The 15,325-nt window shown below is 46.2% G+C and overlaps 1 protein-coding gene across 2 annotated transcripts in view; it reads left to right on the top strand.

Moving 5' to 3' along the window:
- The window catches only part of LOC130906705 (protocadherin-16-like), a 92,757-nt gene that overhangs the window by 70,774 nt on the left and 6,658 nt on the right, over window positions 1-15,325 (top strand). For both annotated transcript variants that reach the window (XM_057821254.1, XM_057821253.1), the window contains exons 5-24: window positions 2,678-2,863; window positions 2,956-3,187; window positions 3,552-3,788; window positions 3,862-4,911; window positions 5,003-5,190; window positions 5,256-5,352; window positions 7,678-7,835; window positions 10,192-10,623; window positions 10,890-11,185; window positions 11,253-11,368; window positions 11,717-11,956; window positions 12,026-12,151; window positions 12,283-12,492; window positions 12,703-12,959; window positions 13,065-13,271; window positions 13,498-13,894; window positions 13,979-14,092; window positions 14,175-14,386; window positions 14,449-14,600; window positions 14,680-14,810. In XM_057821254.1, the coding sequence (XP_057677237.1) occupies window positions 2,678-2,863; window positions 2,956-3,187; window positions 3,552-3,788; window positions 3,862-4,911; window positions 5,003-5,190; window positions 5,256-5,352; window positions 7,678-7,835; window positions 10,192-10,623; window positions 10,890-11,185; window positions 11,253-11,368; window positions 11,717-11,956; window positions 12,026-12,151; window positions 12,283-12,492; window positions 12,703-12,959; window positions 13,065-13,271; window positions 13,498-13,894; window positions 13,979-14,092; window positions 14,175-14,386; window positions 14,449-14,600; window positions 14,680-14,810 (5,038 nt within the window). The remainder of the gene's footprint in view (window positions 1-2,677; window positions 2,864-2,955; window positions 3,188-3,551; window positions 3,789-3,861; window positions 4,912-5,002; window positions 5,191-5,255; window positions 5,353-7,677; window positions 7,836-10,191; window positions 10,624-10,889; window positions 11,186-11,252; window positions 11,369-11,716; window positions 11,957-12,025; window positions 12,152-12,282; window positions 12,493-12,702; window positions 12,960-13,064; window positions 13,272-13,497; window positions 13,895-13,978; window positions 14,093-14,174; window positions 14,387-14,448; window positions 14,601-14,679; window positions 14,811-15,325) is intronic.

Genomic DNA, 15,325 nt, shown 5'->3' on the forward strand with positions numbered 1-15,325 from the left:
TGGCGACTCCACCCACCTCTCGAAGTGACCAAGATGCTTCCATTCTTGATTCAGCTCAAGCTGTGTGCAGACGCACTCTCCCAAGCTCCTACGAGCAACCTATCTCAACCGATAAGCGCTCAGGGCCAACTCAGGGCCAGCAATCTCGACTCCCAGTATGGTTCCAAAGAATTTGAAATCTGGAGACTTGGATGAAATAAAATCCTCCATACAGAAATTGGAGGTCTCTTGAATGACAACTTGACTCGCTGAAATGCCGACATAGCAAGAAAAGCACGTCAACTCAAGAAAGCTGGGAAAATAGCCAACACCTGGGTCTCGGATTGCAGTATCCTTATCAAGATGCAAAATATGAAGATTAAAGCTATAAGGAGTCTTGAAGAGCTGACCCCACTCGAAAATTAACGATGACATCTGAAACCACACTTCGATTAAAACTGGATGAACAGATTGAGTGCCATGATGACCCAAATGATGAGCTTGATCCGGACCACAACTTCTACAATAGCATGTTGGATAACTGTAAATACTACACAGCGGACCAGTATAACAACTCTGTGAATGTGGACGGTAAGCTGAAATTTATCAACGGCAGGAGTCTCTACAAGAATTTTGTACACATTAAGGATTATCTACTAAAGATAACAAAGGCTCTGATTTTAATTTGCACGTATATAACATGTCACAAATGAATCGAGAGGGGGTGTTGCCTTGTTTGCTAAAGAAAATTTTAAGTTTGAAATCCAACATGACATGTCAATTAGGATTGACAATCTCCTGGAATTTATTACAATTGAGCTCCTTATCCCCAATTGTAAAAACATAATTATTTGCTGTGTCTACCGAGCTCCTGATTCAAATGTCCGGCTTCCTGAGTATATGGAAAAGATAATGTTTAAAACGAATAATAAGCATGTCTTTTGTTCTGGAGAAATTAATCGTGTGATAAAATATGTACAACATGTTGTTTGATTTTTCCTCATACATTCATGTCTGATGAAACTGTTAGTGATCTTTGTGTGCGGCAATTGTTGCCACCATGTACACCTAAGGAATGTACCCTTTAAAGAGATTTATAAGAAAATCATTTTGAGTCGCTACTCACACCAGCTGTGATAACACATAACATTTTTGCCACACACATAGCCACAACAAAACGTTCCCACAACAAATAGATGCAGACCACTAATCTTGTGCACGAGAGCTGCTTGACTGGACGCTGAGTTATTGTAAATCCAGATTGTTGATTGTGTTATTGTAAAGTTTGTGGCCATGTGATGTATGTAACTGCACCATGTCTGATTGTGCGTCTTTAGCTGTATGGGGGGGACGGGAAAATGATAAGCTTATGCTTCCTCCCATCTGCCTTTGTCTTTTTTCTTCGGTTCTTTCTTCCTTCAGGCAAATCATATCACATTTTGTAATTGTCAATGATTGTCAATGATACCGATGATGATGACAATAAATATTTCATTTATTCATTCATTCATTCATACAAAATCTCCAGAAAGTGACCTGAAATGAGCAGGGAGTGACCCAGATGCATTCCAAAATCTCCAGAAAGTGACCCGAAATGAGCAGGAATTGACTGGGAACTGTCCCAATATCAACAGAAAATCACCCAAAATCAACAGGAAGTGAATGACCTACGGAAGTTTACCAATCAGCATGAAAGCATTCCCATGACATTTCTTCAGAAATGTCATTTTGTAGTTTGTGAAAGTACTGTAGTTTTTTGACTAGCTCTGTGTCAAGAGCTGCTTCTTCTTGCCGTTGCGCTTTTCCCTCATTACCTTCATAAATGATTGACGCGAGCACACTGCTGTATTTTTTCCCCAAATATAGAAGTACGGTAAATCTCTTTGCTGTTCCGTCCCCCTGTTTAACCTCTCATCCCTCTTGAAATTCCGCTAATAATTTCCAGCTGCGAACTCCACATGAAAGCGGCGTCTATAATGGGGTGCTGAAAGCAGAGGCGCGGAGAGGAGATGCTCCGGAGGAAAAACAAAAAGGAGGAGGCCGGGGTGGAGTCGGGACTTCTCCACTTTCAAGGTCTCATGTTATCATCAGCCTTGCCAAAACCCCCCCACTCAGCCTCACACTGGATCTTAATTGTGCTTACCTCATCAGCAGAGGAAGAACAAATTGATCAGGGAGCTTGGGAATGTCCGAGGGATGCAGGGGAAACGTCACAACAATGTTTTTATAATCATTCCTCACAAGTCCAGGTGGCACTCTTCTGGTCACAACAACAAACAGAACCACTCCAAAGAAGTCACAAAGTGCAAAATAGTTCATGTACATACAACTAAAGTCAAAGTGTTTGCTACTCTGGTCTTTCAAGATAAAAATCGCAGAATTCCATAGTAGGGCAACAGATACAACTGCTACCATTCTCTTTGTTATCATTCATGTTCCACCTGTTGTTGTGCCGCTCTCGTATTTATGGTGCTGCGCATTTTGCGGCCATAAAATGAGGCGCGCAAATAAATCTCCACTTACTTAAAAGGTTAAACCCAGAGCGTGTCGCTGTAAATTGAAGTCAGCGCCTTCATGTGGCGTGCAGATGTTTTGTCCAAACCTCAACTTGTTGCGCTGTTGGGACCAGAATGAAACAGGGCATTTTCGGCCGGCATTTTTGGTCTGACCCGCTTTTTTCACTTGTCTTTATCCTTAGGTGTCCGCCACAGATGGCGACCGCGGTTCCTTTGGTGCCGTTTCCTATGAGTTAGTCTCCAGCGGTGCGGCGGCGTCCGCTCTATTCACTGTTGACAAGGAGAGCGGACAGCTGTGCACCAGCAGCGTCATCGACCGCGACGATGGGCCCGGCGCTTTCGAGCTGACGGTCATTGCTACAGACGGGGTAGAAAGTGATATTTGGCTTTTACCAACTCTGACACTCCGGCTGGAGCAAGCTAGCTCATCTGAAAGCCATTGTTCCCTCCGTCTCTTCAGGGCGGACTTAGCTCGGTGGTCACCGTGAGGGTGTCGGTGGCGGACGTCAACGACAATCGGCCCGCCTTCTACCCAGTCCTCTATGCTGTCAGCCTGAGTGCCCACAGTGCCCCTGGCACCTCCGTGGTCAGGGTGATGGCCCACGATCCTGACGCCGGGGAGAACGGCCGTGTGGCGTACCAAGTGGCGCCGGGAGGAGGGTCTTCCTTTTTCACCCTCAACAAGGACACAGGTTAGACTAAGCCTCATTCCCTTCGAACGTCAACAAAACTAGCATTTATCGGGATGGTTTCGGGGAAAATATTGTATATTCTAACATCCTGTCTGTTACAGGCCTAAGTCTGAGTTATTTTTGGTAAAGAAATTGAGGAATTGAAGCCAGCACAATTTTAAAAGTATTCTAAAATTAAAACTTTCAAGGTACAATGATACAAGTAAACAAAGTGTCACCATTTGGCATTGAGGCAAGGTTCACTGGTAAATACCTGTTTCTCAACCCAAAATTTGCGGAATCAATCCCCTGTTTAGATGAAGATGTCCACCTATTTTTAAGCAAGATGCGAAGTGCACGTTGCTACTAAGCCTTTATTCTGCAGGTGTGATATCCCTTTCACGCTCACTTCACGGCAAAGCCAACTCGATCATCTCCATGGTGATATCAGCTCAAGATGGCGGTGGCTTGCGCGCTTCGGTGGATGCCCAGGTCAATGTGAGTGTGGTGGGGGGTTCTGTGCCGTCACCAGTCTTCGAGCAGCCACAGTACTTCTTCACCGTGTCCGAGGATGTTCTCCGGGGCACAGCAGTGGGAGTGGTCCGAGCCACAACTAAGACAGGTAAGGAAAGCGTGTCTTATCTACATACAAGTTGTCAATACTCACAAACGTTAAGAATGTCTCGTTTGTTTAGCTCTTTCCAAAGACATTTCCTATTCCATCTTCTCCGGGGATCCAGATGGCTACTTCACTGTGGATGGCCTGACGGGAACCATTCGCACCGCCCTCCCCCTGGATCACGAAACCTGCCCGAGGCTGGACCTGGAGGTCCAGGCGCGCTTCGGCTCCCCTCCCTCGTTCGGGACTGGGCGAGTGCGAATATCCATCTCGGATGTCAACGATAACGCTCCCAAATTCATACCCTCGTCGTCTGAGTCCCTCCTTTTGCCCGAGGTCACTAAGATGGGAACAGTCATCTACCGTGTTCAGGCCTCGGACGAGGACTCTGGTCATAACGGTCTGCTTAGTTTCGATTTGGTGTCCACCGGGGTCGCGGGCAGCAGCGGCCAGAGGACTTTTGCCGTGGATCGAGGCAGCGGGGAGTTGCGGTTGATCGGGGCTCTCTCCTATGAGAGCATACCCCGCTACGACCTTCAGGTGGTGGCCAAAGACGGCGGTGCACCTCAGCTGAGCTCCACTTTTACCTTGGTGGTTCACATTCAGGCACAGGATGCTCAGGGCCCTCACTTTGACACTCTGACCTACCGTGTGGAGCTTCGAGAGAACTCACCTTTGGGCACACGTTTCCTCCAGGTTCGAGCTCTCAACAGAGACGGCTCCGGGAACGGCGGAAGTGCTTCTTCTTCCGAAATTTCCTATCGCCTTCGGCCGGACGGCGATGCAGCCGGCTTTGGTGTCGCGCCCGATAGCGGTTGGCTGTTTGTGCGAAGCTCTCTGGACCGTGAAGTCAAGGACATGTACCTGCTGACCGTGGTCGCCACCTCTGGCCGGGGGGGGACAGGAAGGACCGGCAGTGCCACCGTCAGGGTGACATTGACAGACGAGAATGACAACTCCCCCAAGCTCACTCAGGACAGGGTGTTCCTGGCAGTGCGGGAAAACTTACTGGCAGGGACGGGCTTCGGAAGGGTTTCCGCAACGGATCGAGACGCGGGACCAAATGCTCGACTTTCTTACAGGCTGCTGCACGCTGACAAACACTTTCAGATCAACTCACAGACAGGTAAATACGGGCACCAAAGCAGCTCGTCTTGCCGTCTGTTAAGTTTAGTGACTCACAACTCGTTTGTTGGCTATCCATTCGTCCTTTTCAGGAGAAATTAGCACTCGCCAGGCTCTGGACCGAGAGCGGCAGTCTAGCTACCAGTTGGCGGTGGTGGTGCAGGACAGCGGCACGCCTCCTCGCAGCGCCACCGGCACTGTCCACATCAGCGTCCTGGACGAAAACGACCACGCTCCTAGATTCACCCACACCCGACCCGACCAGGAGCTGATCTTTAAGGTTTTGATTGCCGGTAAACTTTTTTAATCCGATCAGTGGAAAACAGTAATGTCTCTCTGTCATAGGTAAAGGAGGCGATTCCCTCTGGGGCCGTCTTGGGCGTCGTGTCTGCCAAGGATCCGGACGAAGGAGAAAACGGCACCGTCTACTACACTTTAACAGGCAAGACTTTATTTTTATTTATTTATTTTACAGGGACAGTGCACATCGATGAAAATTTATTAAACACATCCAAAAGACGCCAAAATATGCCAGATTGTTGCAAAAATGCTAATTTACATCCGCAGTCCCTAGGCAGGTAACGCAAAGACACAAAAATACATAAAAGAACAAATGGTTACAATAAAACAACACAATACAATAGGTTACTAAGAACTTAAAAGTCAGTGATTGCAGGACTGGTCTACTTTCAACCACTGCTTGAGCTGAGTTTTGAAGGTTCGTATTTTGGGACACTCCCTGATGGCGAGTGGTAAACTATTCCAGTTTTTATTGGCCTTTACAGGGAGAGAATTGTGACCAAAGGCTGTTTTTCTGATTGGGACCTCACAGTCCCCTCTACTAGAAGCCCTAATCCTGAGACCACTTAGTATATAGGAATATTCAAAATTCAGCCTTTATACATTTTGGAGGTGAAAGTCCAGTTTATTGGTAGCCATTTTAGTATTTGCTTATATAACAATACAACTCAGGCTTAAAGAGCATACGACAGGAGAAAAAAAGTCTTAAATAGCATTATTATGTGAATTAGAATCATATTTTGAGACAATTCTACTATATACAACAATTTAGCAAAGCGCAGATGACGAGAAATTAGTCTTTTAATCTGCCGGTTAGCCACGCCTACCATTATAGGGCTCTAGTGTCCCCAACAGGTGGATGACATCAGTGGGAGACTGGGCTCATCGGTTTTACTATTCAGCCCATTGAGGGGGAATTATTCAGAACGAGGATAACGCGACGAAGAGAGCCGCAAAATGTCATTGTTTCAGTCACTCTACTCCAATATTTTTACAGGATATTCTTTTTATCCAAGTATTTTTCCCCAATAGCTACATAAATGGCTTGAGAAGGACCAGTCAGCCCGTTGAGGTGGAACTATTCACAACGAGGAAAATGCGACGAAGAGAGCTGCAAAATGTCATTGTTCTGTCTCTTTACTTCAATATTTTTACAGGATATTCTTTTTATCCGAGTATTTTTCCCAATTGCTAAATAAATGGCATGGTCATGACAAATAACAGTCTTGTGCTAAATGAAATATGAAATAATAAAAATGCACTTATTCAGGACGACATGGCAAAATTACTCCATAATGGTCAAAACTGTCGACTTCACCTTTACTGTCGCACCTTCCAAACGATATTTTATGACACCTAAATCGGACATATGTCATTTCCCTTCCCCGGCTTCGGAGAATGTAAACAAACCAAGAGACGTGACAGCTAGCCGACATGCTAACCCGAACCGAGTGATGTTTCAAAGTCTTCGAAGCGGAAAATCACACATAACTAGCCCGGACTATTTGACATGACGACTGGGTTGTCGATTGTCTTCGCGGATCGGCAAACCACCTGGCGGAGAGCAATTTACAGTTCGTTCCCCGGAGGAGGGCGGCTGCAGTTGTTGTGCAGCTAACGTGAAGCTAATGTGCATGAGGAGAGGTTTTTATATGCCTATCAGTGATCAAACGTAAGTAGTCTTTTATTTCAAGAAAGTTTGTAGTGTTTACTTTGTAATCGCTGTATTAATATTTGACATAATACAAAACAAGATGTTTACTCACTTCCTCGTAAGTCCAATGGTCCCACAGTAGTAGGGCTTGGCCAATATCCACGGTGAATGGGAACCTTTTGAAACTCCAAAAAGGCGCACACGCCTCTCCCTCATAAAGCAAGATTTTTCTGCAGCCGTTTGGCTGGCGTGATGCGAAAAATAAACGTATTAATCCGCAAAATCAGCTGAATCCTTAGTCCTCATACACAACAGTACGGCCGTTTAGTGAAGAGGACGCCTTCACCCGTACACGTCACAGCGCCCTCCTCCTCAATGCAAGACCGAAGCCGGAAGTCACTCATTTTCATGGCGCGGGATTAAAAAAAACGAAATAAATATAGCGATCGCTTCCACACACATCCAAGCGGTCCATATCATTCAGGAGCATAAAATACCACGTGTATTATGAAATAAACATGCTTTTTCGTGTCACGTGCACTTTAACTCATACTTGAAATACCTGATGTGATAAGTCATACCTGTTTACATTGGACCATGTTTACAAGACAGTATGACATTCCTTTGTGTAATAGGCAATTCAATGATTTGACGCTATCAAAGCAGATCGTTATTCAATGTTTTAGTACAGGTACCTAACATGAGTACAAATGAGTGATATGTGGTTCATGTGCCAATAAATGTTACTGTGTAATGACTTGAGGCAATGACTCAGTCTGTGTGAATTGATTGTTACTCTGCTTTTCTCCAAAGGCTCCAGAGCGGAGCGCTTCTCCCTGAATGCCGCCACCGGGGAGCTCCGAACCGCCGCCCCGCTGAGGTGGGAGGAACGCGCTGAGTACGCCCTGACTGTGACCGCTGCCGACCACGGAACGCCGAGCCTCAGCTCTGCCTGCCAGCTGCGGATACAAGTAATCATGCTCTCTTGACAAATCCGGATCTGATGGCCGGAGCTAAGAAAAAAAAAAAAAAAAGGAGTCTTTCTATAGCCATTTCCTCAGTGTGGCCTGTCAAAAGAATTGGGAAAAGGGGGCACGTACGAGACCAGGAAACTATTCCTATCTCTGATCGGAATATTTCCTGCCCCGAAGGTTAGTCAAGTAACCAGAACCTGAGTTGAGGAAGCTCGCCCAGACCTACTTGTTGTCATGAACTCAGGTCAATCCCTGATGATCAGCTCTGATAACTATGGTGACGGCTGGGAAACACTCACCTCAGAGTCAAACGCTCCCAGATGATGTGACAAGGTCGGCCACGTCCAGTAGCGAGCAGTGAAAGGTGCTGTAACCACCTGGCACGGTAGAAATAACACAACGACTAGAAATATTCACTGGGAAAAAAGTAGTCACTTAAACAATCGGCCACTCATGTCAGTTATTGATGATAACCGTCACTTTAATTTTTACCCCCAAAACACACTAGAAATATATAATGACACAGGAGCAGTGGTGAAAGTGGGCCAGAACGGTCAGGAACGCAGTTCCGGTATAAGATTCAGGGCCAGAACGCAGTTCCGGTATAAGATTCAGGGCCGAAACGCTGTTCCAGTACACAGTGCTTTGATTCCGAAAATATGATGGCAACTGTCAAAACACTATGTAAAAACAAAAAAAAACAAAAAATGCTAAGCTGCCACACATGCATTTCAGCTCCAAGAAGAAAACAATCAACCAACATCAGATTTACATACACAAGTGTTAACAACAAGCATAATAAAGTGCTTGTATAGCGTAATCAGTTTCCACCAATATTTATTATTGATTTTATTCCACGGACAGCATGGAGGTTTCCCCAGCTGCTGCAGTTATCTGAGGGGCAGTTTCATGGCGACTCTGCGACACAAAGACGCAATGACTGAGTAGCGGACTTGCCTCGCATGCATATCGTGTCGGCGAAGACGAAAAATTCTGAATCCTGCCTCCAAAGTGGAAGAATCCGATTGCGGGGGGTTGAGGGGGGCTTCCTCGGCATGCATATCAAAGGCTCCTGCAGCGCAAGACCGCGCCGTTAACGTCAGCACTCATAAACGTCACATTGGGCGTGCGCAGCGGTGCTACTAAACATTAAAAACAGCAAATATGGCGGAATGTCGGCTTTAATTTACTGTTTTAATATTTCTAAATTAAATATGTTGAACATTTCAATTGTTTTGCCTTTTTGAACAAAAGAAAAATGTCATTGCTTCGAGTGGGCGGGCATATTTTTTTCCGGGCTGAGGGAGCTTGGTGGGGTCAAAGTGCATCATTCTCTGTCGCCCTATAAATCTGCACTGCCCCCTAGGGCCTGGCATGAATACTACATCATTTTCATGAGGAATTGTGACATTGTTCAAATGGAGACGCAAATGCAAATGCAAATTTGAAATTGTTCGTATTATCGGAGTGTCACCATGTAAACGGCCCCTGAGTCTGATGACGATGAGTCACGTCAATGTGCGAATGCACGCAGCAAAGTAAAACACCTGGACTCGAACGAAAGAGTTGAGGAGGCTTATTTATCATATTTAGTTTTATTTGCTCTGATGGGGAGGTTCAGAACATCTTAGCTGTCAATGTGTACTTTGGACTTATATTTGTTCATTTATGTTAGGTTACTTATTCATTTCCTTATGATTTAAAAAAGTCAATGTTTGTGCGATCTTCAAGATATATTATGCAGATTGAAATGGAATATAAGTAATTTGTACTTATTTTTCTGAATGTACAGTATGTTAATTATATCTTTATTATTAAAAAAAAAAGTAAATGTTTACATTAACTTCAATTTTAATGTATATGCTATGTTCTTAAGTAGTTAAAATTGAGATTTGGCATTTAGTATTTGAGGAAATGAGGGGAAATAAAAATTAGAAGATGGAGGTTGGGGTTATTGCTGTTTTTTTTAACTTTTATTTTACAAATCATTGAAAAAATACAATTGTGAATGAAAAATAAATAAAATTTCTGGCTCTGTGGCGACCCTCAGTCGGGGAGTTCCGGCAAGAAATTCTAGCCATTTTCACCCCTGAACAGGAGTGAAGTTAGTGGAGGAATTGCACATGTCATCTTCACACCGTTAGATGTGGGGGTAATCATCTTCATTAGAGAAAGAAACAGACGTTTGCTCAAGGTTGCTTCCAAGGTGGTTCTGGCTTGATTTTCTGAAACAGCATAACCTTTGCTACCCCTCAAGACTTTCTGCAATGGACCAGATATAGACTCCATGATTGGAGCGGGCAGGTCTTGCGTGAGAAACACTAATCCTGTTTTTCTCTTCCCTGGTCTGTAGGTTTTGAGCTCTGCCAAATCCTCCCCGAAGCCCAACGTGCTGTCCATGACATTGAATGTGGTTGAAGGTGCTCTTCCAGGCTCCGTGGTGGGTTCAGTGCACCAACCCGAATGGGCCGTCCCAGACGGTCAGGTCACGTACTTGGTAGTGGGCGGCACAGACCGAGACGGGACCTTCATGGTGGAGCGCTCCAAGGGAGACGTATACCTGGTGCAGGAGCTGGACTATGAGAAGGGTTCTGAGTACACGCTGCACATAGAGGTGTCGGACTTCTCCCGAGTCTTTCCCAGTAGTCACCTGGTGAAACTAAGCATCCAGGTGCAGGACAGCAACGACCATTCTCCGCAGTTTACGGAAGATCCTGTCACCATCGTCATCCCTGAGAACCTGCAGCCAGGAGCTTCCATATACACCTTCCGAGCTTTGGACAAGGTAGTGCTACAGGTTCTTCCTCTGACATCAATTTTTGGGTTATCATCCAGATTGTTTAAAAGTAGAGGTTGTTCTGAGGCAAAAAAAAAAACAACTGAAATGGTGATTAAAAAGTAACTCGTGTCTCCGCAATTCAGCACCGCACAGTTTGTAGCCTTAGCATATTTTCATGAATTACGTCATTTGATTTTTAAAAACAAAGCTCTGAATTCAATGCACAGAGTCATATTTTGTGGATGTTAGTGAAGGGATTTGTATACGCACAGGACGGCAGCGGTCCCAACAGTGACGTGCGTTACTCCATGGAGCACTACTGGCCAGAGAAAGCCCACTTTCTCAAACTGGACCCTGTCAGCGGCGTTCTCACCTTGGGGGAGTCACCAGACCGCGAGACCAGTCCGTCGCTTCACCTTGTGGTCAGGGCCACTGACCAAGCAGTGGAACTTTCGCAGAGGCGTTGGGCTTCAGTCACGGCACGGGTGTTTATCACCGATCAAAACGACAATGCGCCTCTCTTCTGTTCGCCGGCAGCCGTCAGCGTTACAGAAGATCAGCCCGTTGGGTATGTCGGTTCACGCTATCTCATCTCAAAAAGCGAGTGGAATTCAACTCTTATTATTCACGGGCAGCTTTGTGATTTTGCACGTGATGGCTCGGGACACGGACGAGGGCGAAAACGGCCGGGTGTCATACAGAATCCAGTCCGGAAACGGCGCTGGTCGCTTCAGTCTAAACCCAATCACCGGTAAGAAGCCTACCTTCCGCCAAGTGTGGGGTCCGCAGATGAACACACTGTTCCATGTGGCTGAGCTTTATGAACTTCTGCGCTAGATCATTTTTCTTAGAGTAATATTTCACCTCAGTGGTGTCTGAGGTCAGGGTCAGGCAGTCACTTGATGGGACTTCCAGATGGACTAAAAGTCTTCTGGGTGCGAATTGTATTAGCCTGTGGTTTGTTTTCTCAGATGGTATTAAACTTTAATAGTAGATAGGTTACTCATGAACTGTTACCTTCATGACGGCTGCAAGAAATAATCCACAGAATTTTAAAAAAAAAAAAACAATCGAAATAATCCCCTTTTTCCCCTGGCAGGCTCTCTGTCCATTCTGAAAGCTCTGGACCGAGAGGAGCAGGAGGTTTTCAACTTGACGGTGGTGGCAGAGGATGGCGGAAGGCCTTCCCTCTCCACCTCCCAGCTCCTCCACGTGCAGGTGATGGACGTCAACGACGAGGCTCCGCTCTTCCAGAAGACAGTGTTTGAGACTCGGGTTTTGGAGAACCAAGGGCCCGGCACCACGGTGCTGACTGTAGCGGCCGTCGACAGAGATCATGGTCGGTTTCCCGCCACATTACTGCGAACTGAGTCTGAAAGGTCCTTTATTCACACGTGATCGCTTGCAGGGTCCAATGGACACGTTACCTTTGGCGGTGTGACGGAGGACGGTTTTGTCATCAACCCATCAACTGGCGTCATCACAACCACCAAGGAGCTGGACAAGGAACACAGGGATCAGTACATTCTCACCGGTACTCAAACTGACGTGTGTGTTTATGAAAACAGCAAAGGCTAACCTAACGTGATGTTTTGGAGGACATCAAAAACACGCATTTTGTAACATAATGAAAAATATACAGTATATAATCATCCATCCCTCCAGTGTACGCCCAGGATGGAGGTCTTCCCCCTAACTTTGCCAAGGCCACGGTGCGAGTCGAGGTTGAGGACGTGAACGACAATGCCCCGGTCTTTTCTCAGCCGTGGTACGGGCTGGAGGTGCCTGAAAACCAGGCCCCTGTGGAGCTGTGTTTCCTCAGAGCCACAGACCCAGACTCAGGTGCTGGCGGGGAGCTGGAGTACAGGATTACCGGTGAGAGCCTTTCCACCAGACTTCCTCGCCAACTATTTCATTAGTTCGCTGGCACCACACACATGTTACTCGCTTTTGGCAGGACCTGTCCGTGAATAAAAACAGATCTTCGAGTTAGACACAAAACTGGCTCTACATGTTGAAGTTTAAAAATAGTACTTTGCTTCTCCATCACTGGGATCTCTCTCTTCTGTTTTTTTCTGCCAACAGCCGGAGACACAGACGGGGATTTCCATCTCCATGCCAGCACGGGAGCCCTGTCCACCCAGCGGGGCCTGGACAGGGAGACCAAGGCTGAGTATACCCTGGAAGTGACGGCCATGGACCGAGGGAGCCCGCCTCTCAGCACTGCGGTCACGGTACACGTCAGGGTGCTGGACGTCAACGATAACGCCCCCATTTTTGGCAAGGCCAGCTACAGTGCCGAAGTTTCAGAAGACGCTGCGGAGGGATCACAAGTCCTAACGGTAGAACGTTGTTTTCTTGGCTCTGATCTTACTTTCTCAGGAATAGCTTTCAATCTTTGACAGTCTTATGGTTGTCGTTTCCGGATGCCACGGATTCGTTCGCAGGTTTCGGCCATGGATGCTGACGTGGACGCCAACGGGAAAGTTCTGTACTTCCTCAGCCACGAAGCTCACGGCGCGTTTACGGTGAACGAGCATAGCGGACAAATCAGCACGTCATTCCCACTGGACCGAGAAAAGCAAGCGTCCTACACCTTCCTGGTATTTGCCACCGACCTTTCCCCGGCATCGCCCAGGAACTCTTCAGCACAGGTACGCAGAGGATAGTGTTGGCTGAAGATAGAGCTTGTTCCAACTATCTTTGGACAGTTTCACCTACCCCTAAAGATCATCTAATAATTTTCAATGATTGTATTCAGAGATATGCAGCTAACAAATGTAAAATCAGTTGTTCAATGTCACTGTTGACAACTCAAGACGCATGACAATTTGTCAAAGAGCAAACACAAACTCAATTTTGGTTGACCCTATCTTTCAGGTGACCATCACCATCACGGACATCAACGACAATGCCCCCGTCTTCATACAGGACCCGCTGGTCATCGAGGTATCCAGCAAGAGGTCCCAGCGGGTCTTGGCTACCATGAAAGCAGAGGACAAGGACTTTGGGGCCAACGGCTCCGTGTTTTATCGTTTCGCTGCCCCAGTGAAAGGCTTCAGCATTAACTCTTTGACTGGTCAAATCCAAGCCACGGAGCCTTTGGACTCCCTGTCCCAATCCCAGCGGACCCTCATCGTGGAGGCAATGGATCAGGGTACCCCGGCCCAGTCTTCGCAGGGGGTGGTGGTCATCTACGTGAAGGAGGTGGAGTACAATGGCATTCGCTTCTCCAGGAACGCCCGGGACGTCAGCATACAGGAGAATGCGGCTAAAGGTTCGACACTGTGCAGTACTACTGAATGGGAGAATGATCATTTGTTGTCAGGGAATTATCTGTCATTCTGCTTGCTTTGATTAGGCACAGCTGTGGCTCAGGCGCAGGCCCAATATCCAGATGGAAACCGCGAGGGGATCAGCTACAGCATCTTTAGTGGGAACAGACAGCAAGCCTTCAGAATCAGCTCCTCTACAGGTGATCACCATCAGTCACACTCTCCAGATGTGGAGACATTCGTAACTCCCAACAGATGCTCACTTATCCATGTGCTCGCTAGGAGAAATCTGGGTGCAGAGCTCGAAGGTTCTGGACTTTGAGGACACACCAAGACTGCGGCTGGTGGTCAAAGCTGAAACTCCATCTTCCATCTCCTTCACTGGCATTAACTTGATACTGCAAGATGTCAATGACAACCTGCCTCGCTTCCAGCTACAAAACTACGTGGCTTACATGAGGGAGGCTCGGGGATACGAAACACCCATCATACAGGTACCATGAAACCAATGACGACTTGCTCCCAGGAGTTTTAAAGAAGGCAAAAATGTTCCTAGGTGATGGCCGAGGATGTGGACCAGGGCCAGAATGGTCAAGTGACTTACTCCATTCAATCATCGGGCATGAGTGGCTTGTTTAAGATTGATCCGGTAACAGGGAGTATTACCACCACAGCCATCATGGATCGTGAGATCTTTACCCAGACCAAGTAAGAAAAAAAGTATATGTATGCACTTCTGTATCATATATACGTAGTATCTTTGTTGATTGTTTTTGTTGTTGGCCAGGCTCGTAATAACAGCAACTGATAGGGGAAGTCCAAAACTGGCGGGTTCAGCAACTCTTACTGTGATCATCATAGACCAGAATGACAACAGTCCCACTATTCCCCTGCCTCAAGAAATTCGCATCTCAGAGAGTATGTGTCAAACCTACTATACTACAGTAATACGTATGCATTGATACCATGATTTCTTTTTACTTTTTGGGGGTCAAAAATCGTTGCGTTGTCAATTTTTCGTATTATGTACGCGAGCCCAAATTTAAGTTGCATGTGAGTGATCTTCAGATAGGTTAAAAAAAAACTGATGGGATGGAACAATTTTTTTTCTCATATAAAGATGCTATGAAATGAAATGGACTGTACTAATGTAATTGAACATGTAGAAAACCAATTTGGCACTATTTGGTACCGTTTCATCGTTATTCCACACAAAATACCAATGTCCACTTTTTTTAGCATTTCTGGTTGTGACATTACAACCGGAATTGATGATCAATTTTAGCTCTGTAGTGCTAGCTAGTAAATGTTGACAGAACGACAGAACAGTCACATGCCAAGAAGTGAATAAAAAGCCTATAGACAGCATGCTAGCAGACTGCAAAAATCTGCAGGTCATTCTGGGTGTGACACAAGGGCGTAGGTTTGTATCG

This window comes from Corythoichthys intestinalis, chromosome 18 (assembly GCF_030265065.1).
Source record: "Corythoichthys intestinalis isolate RoL2023-P3 chromosome 18, ASM3026506v1, whole genome shotgun sequence".
Classification (NCBI taxonomy): Eukaryota; Metazoa; Chordata; class Actinopteri; order Syngnathiformes; family Syngnathidae; genus Corythoichthys; species Corythoichthys intestinalis.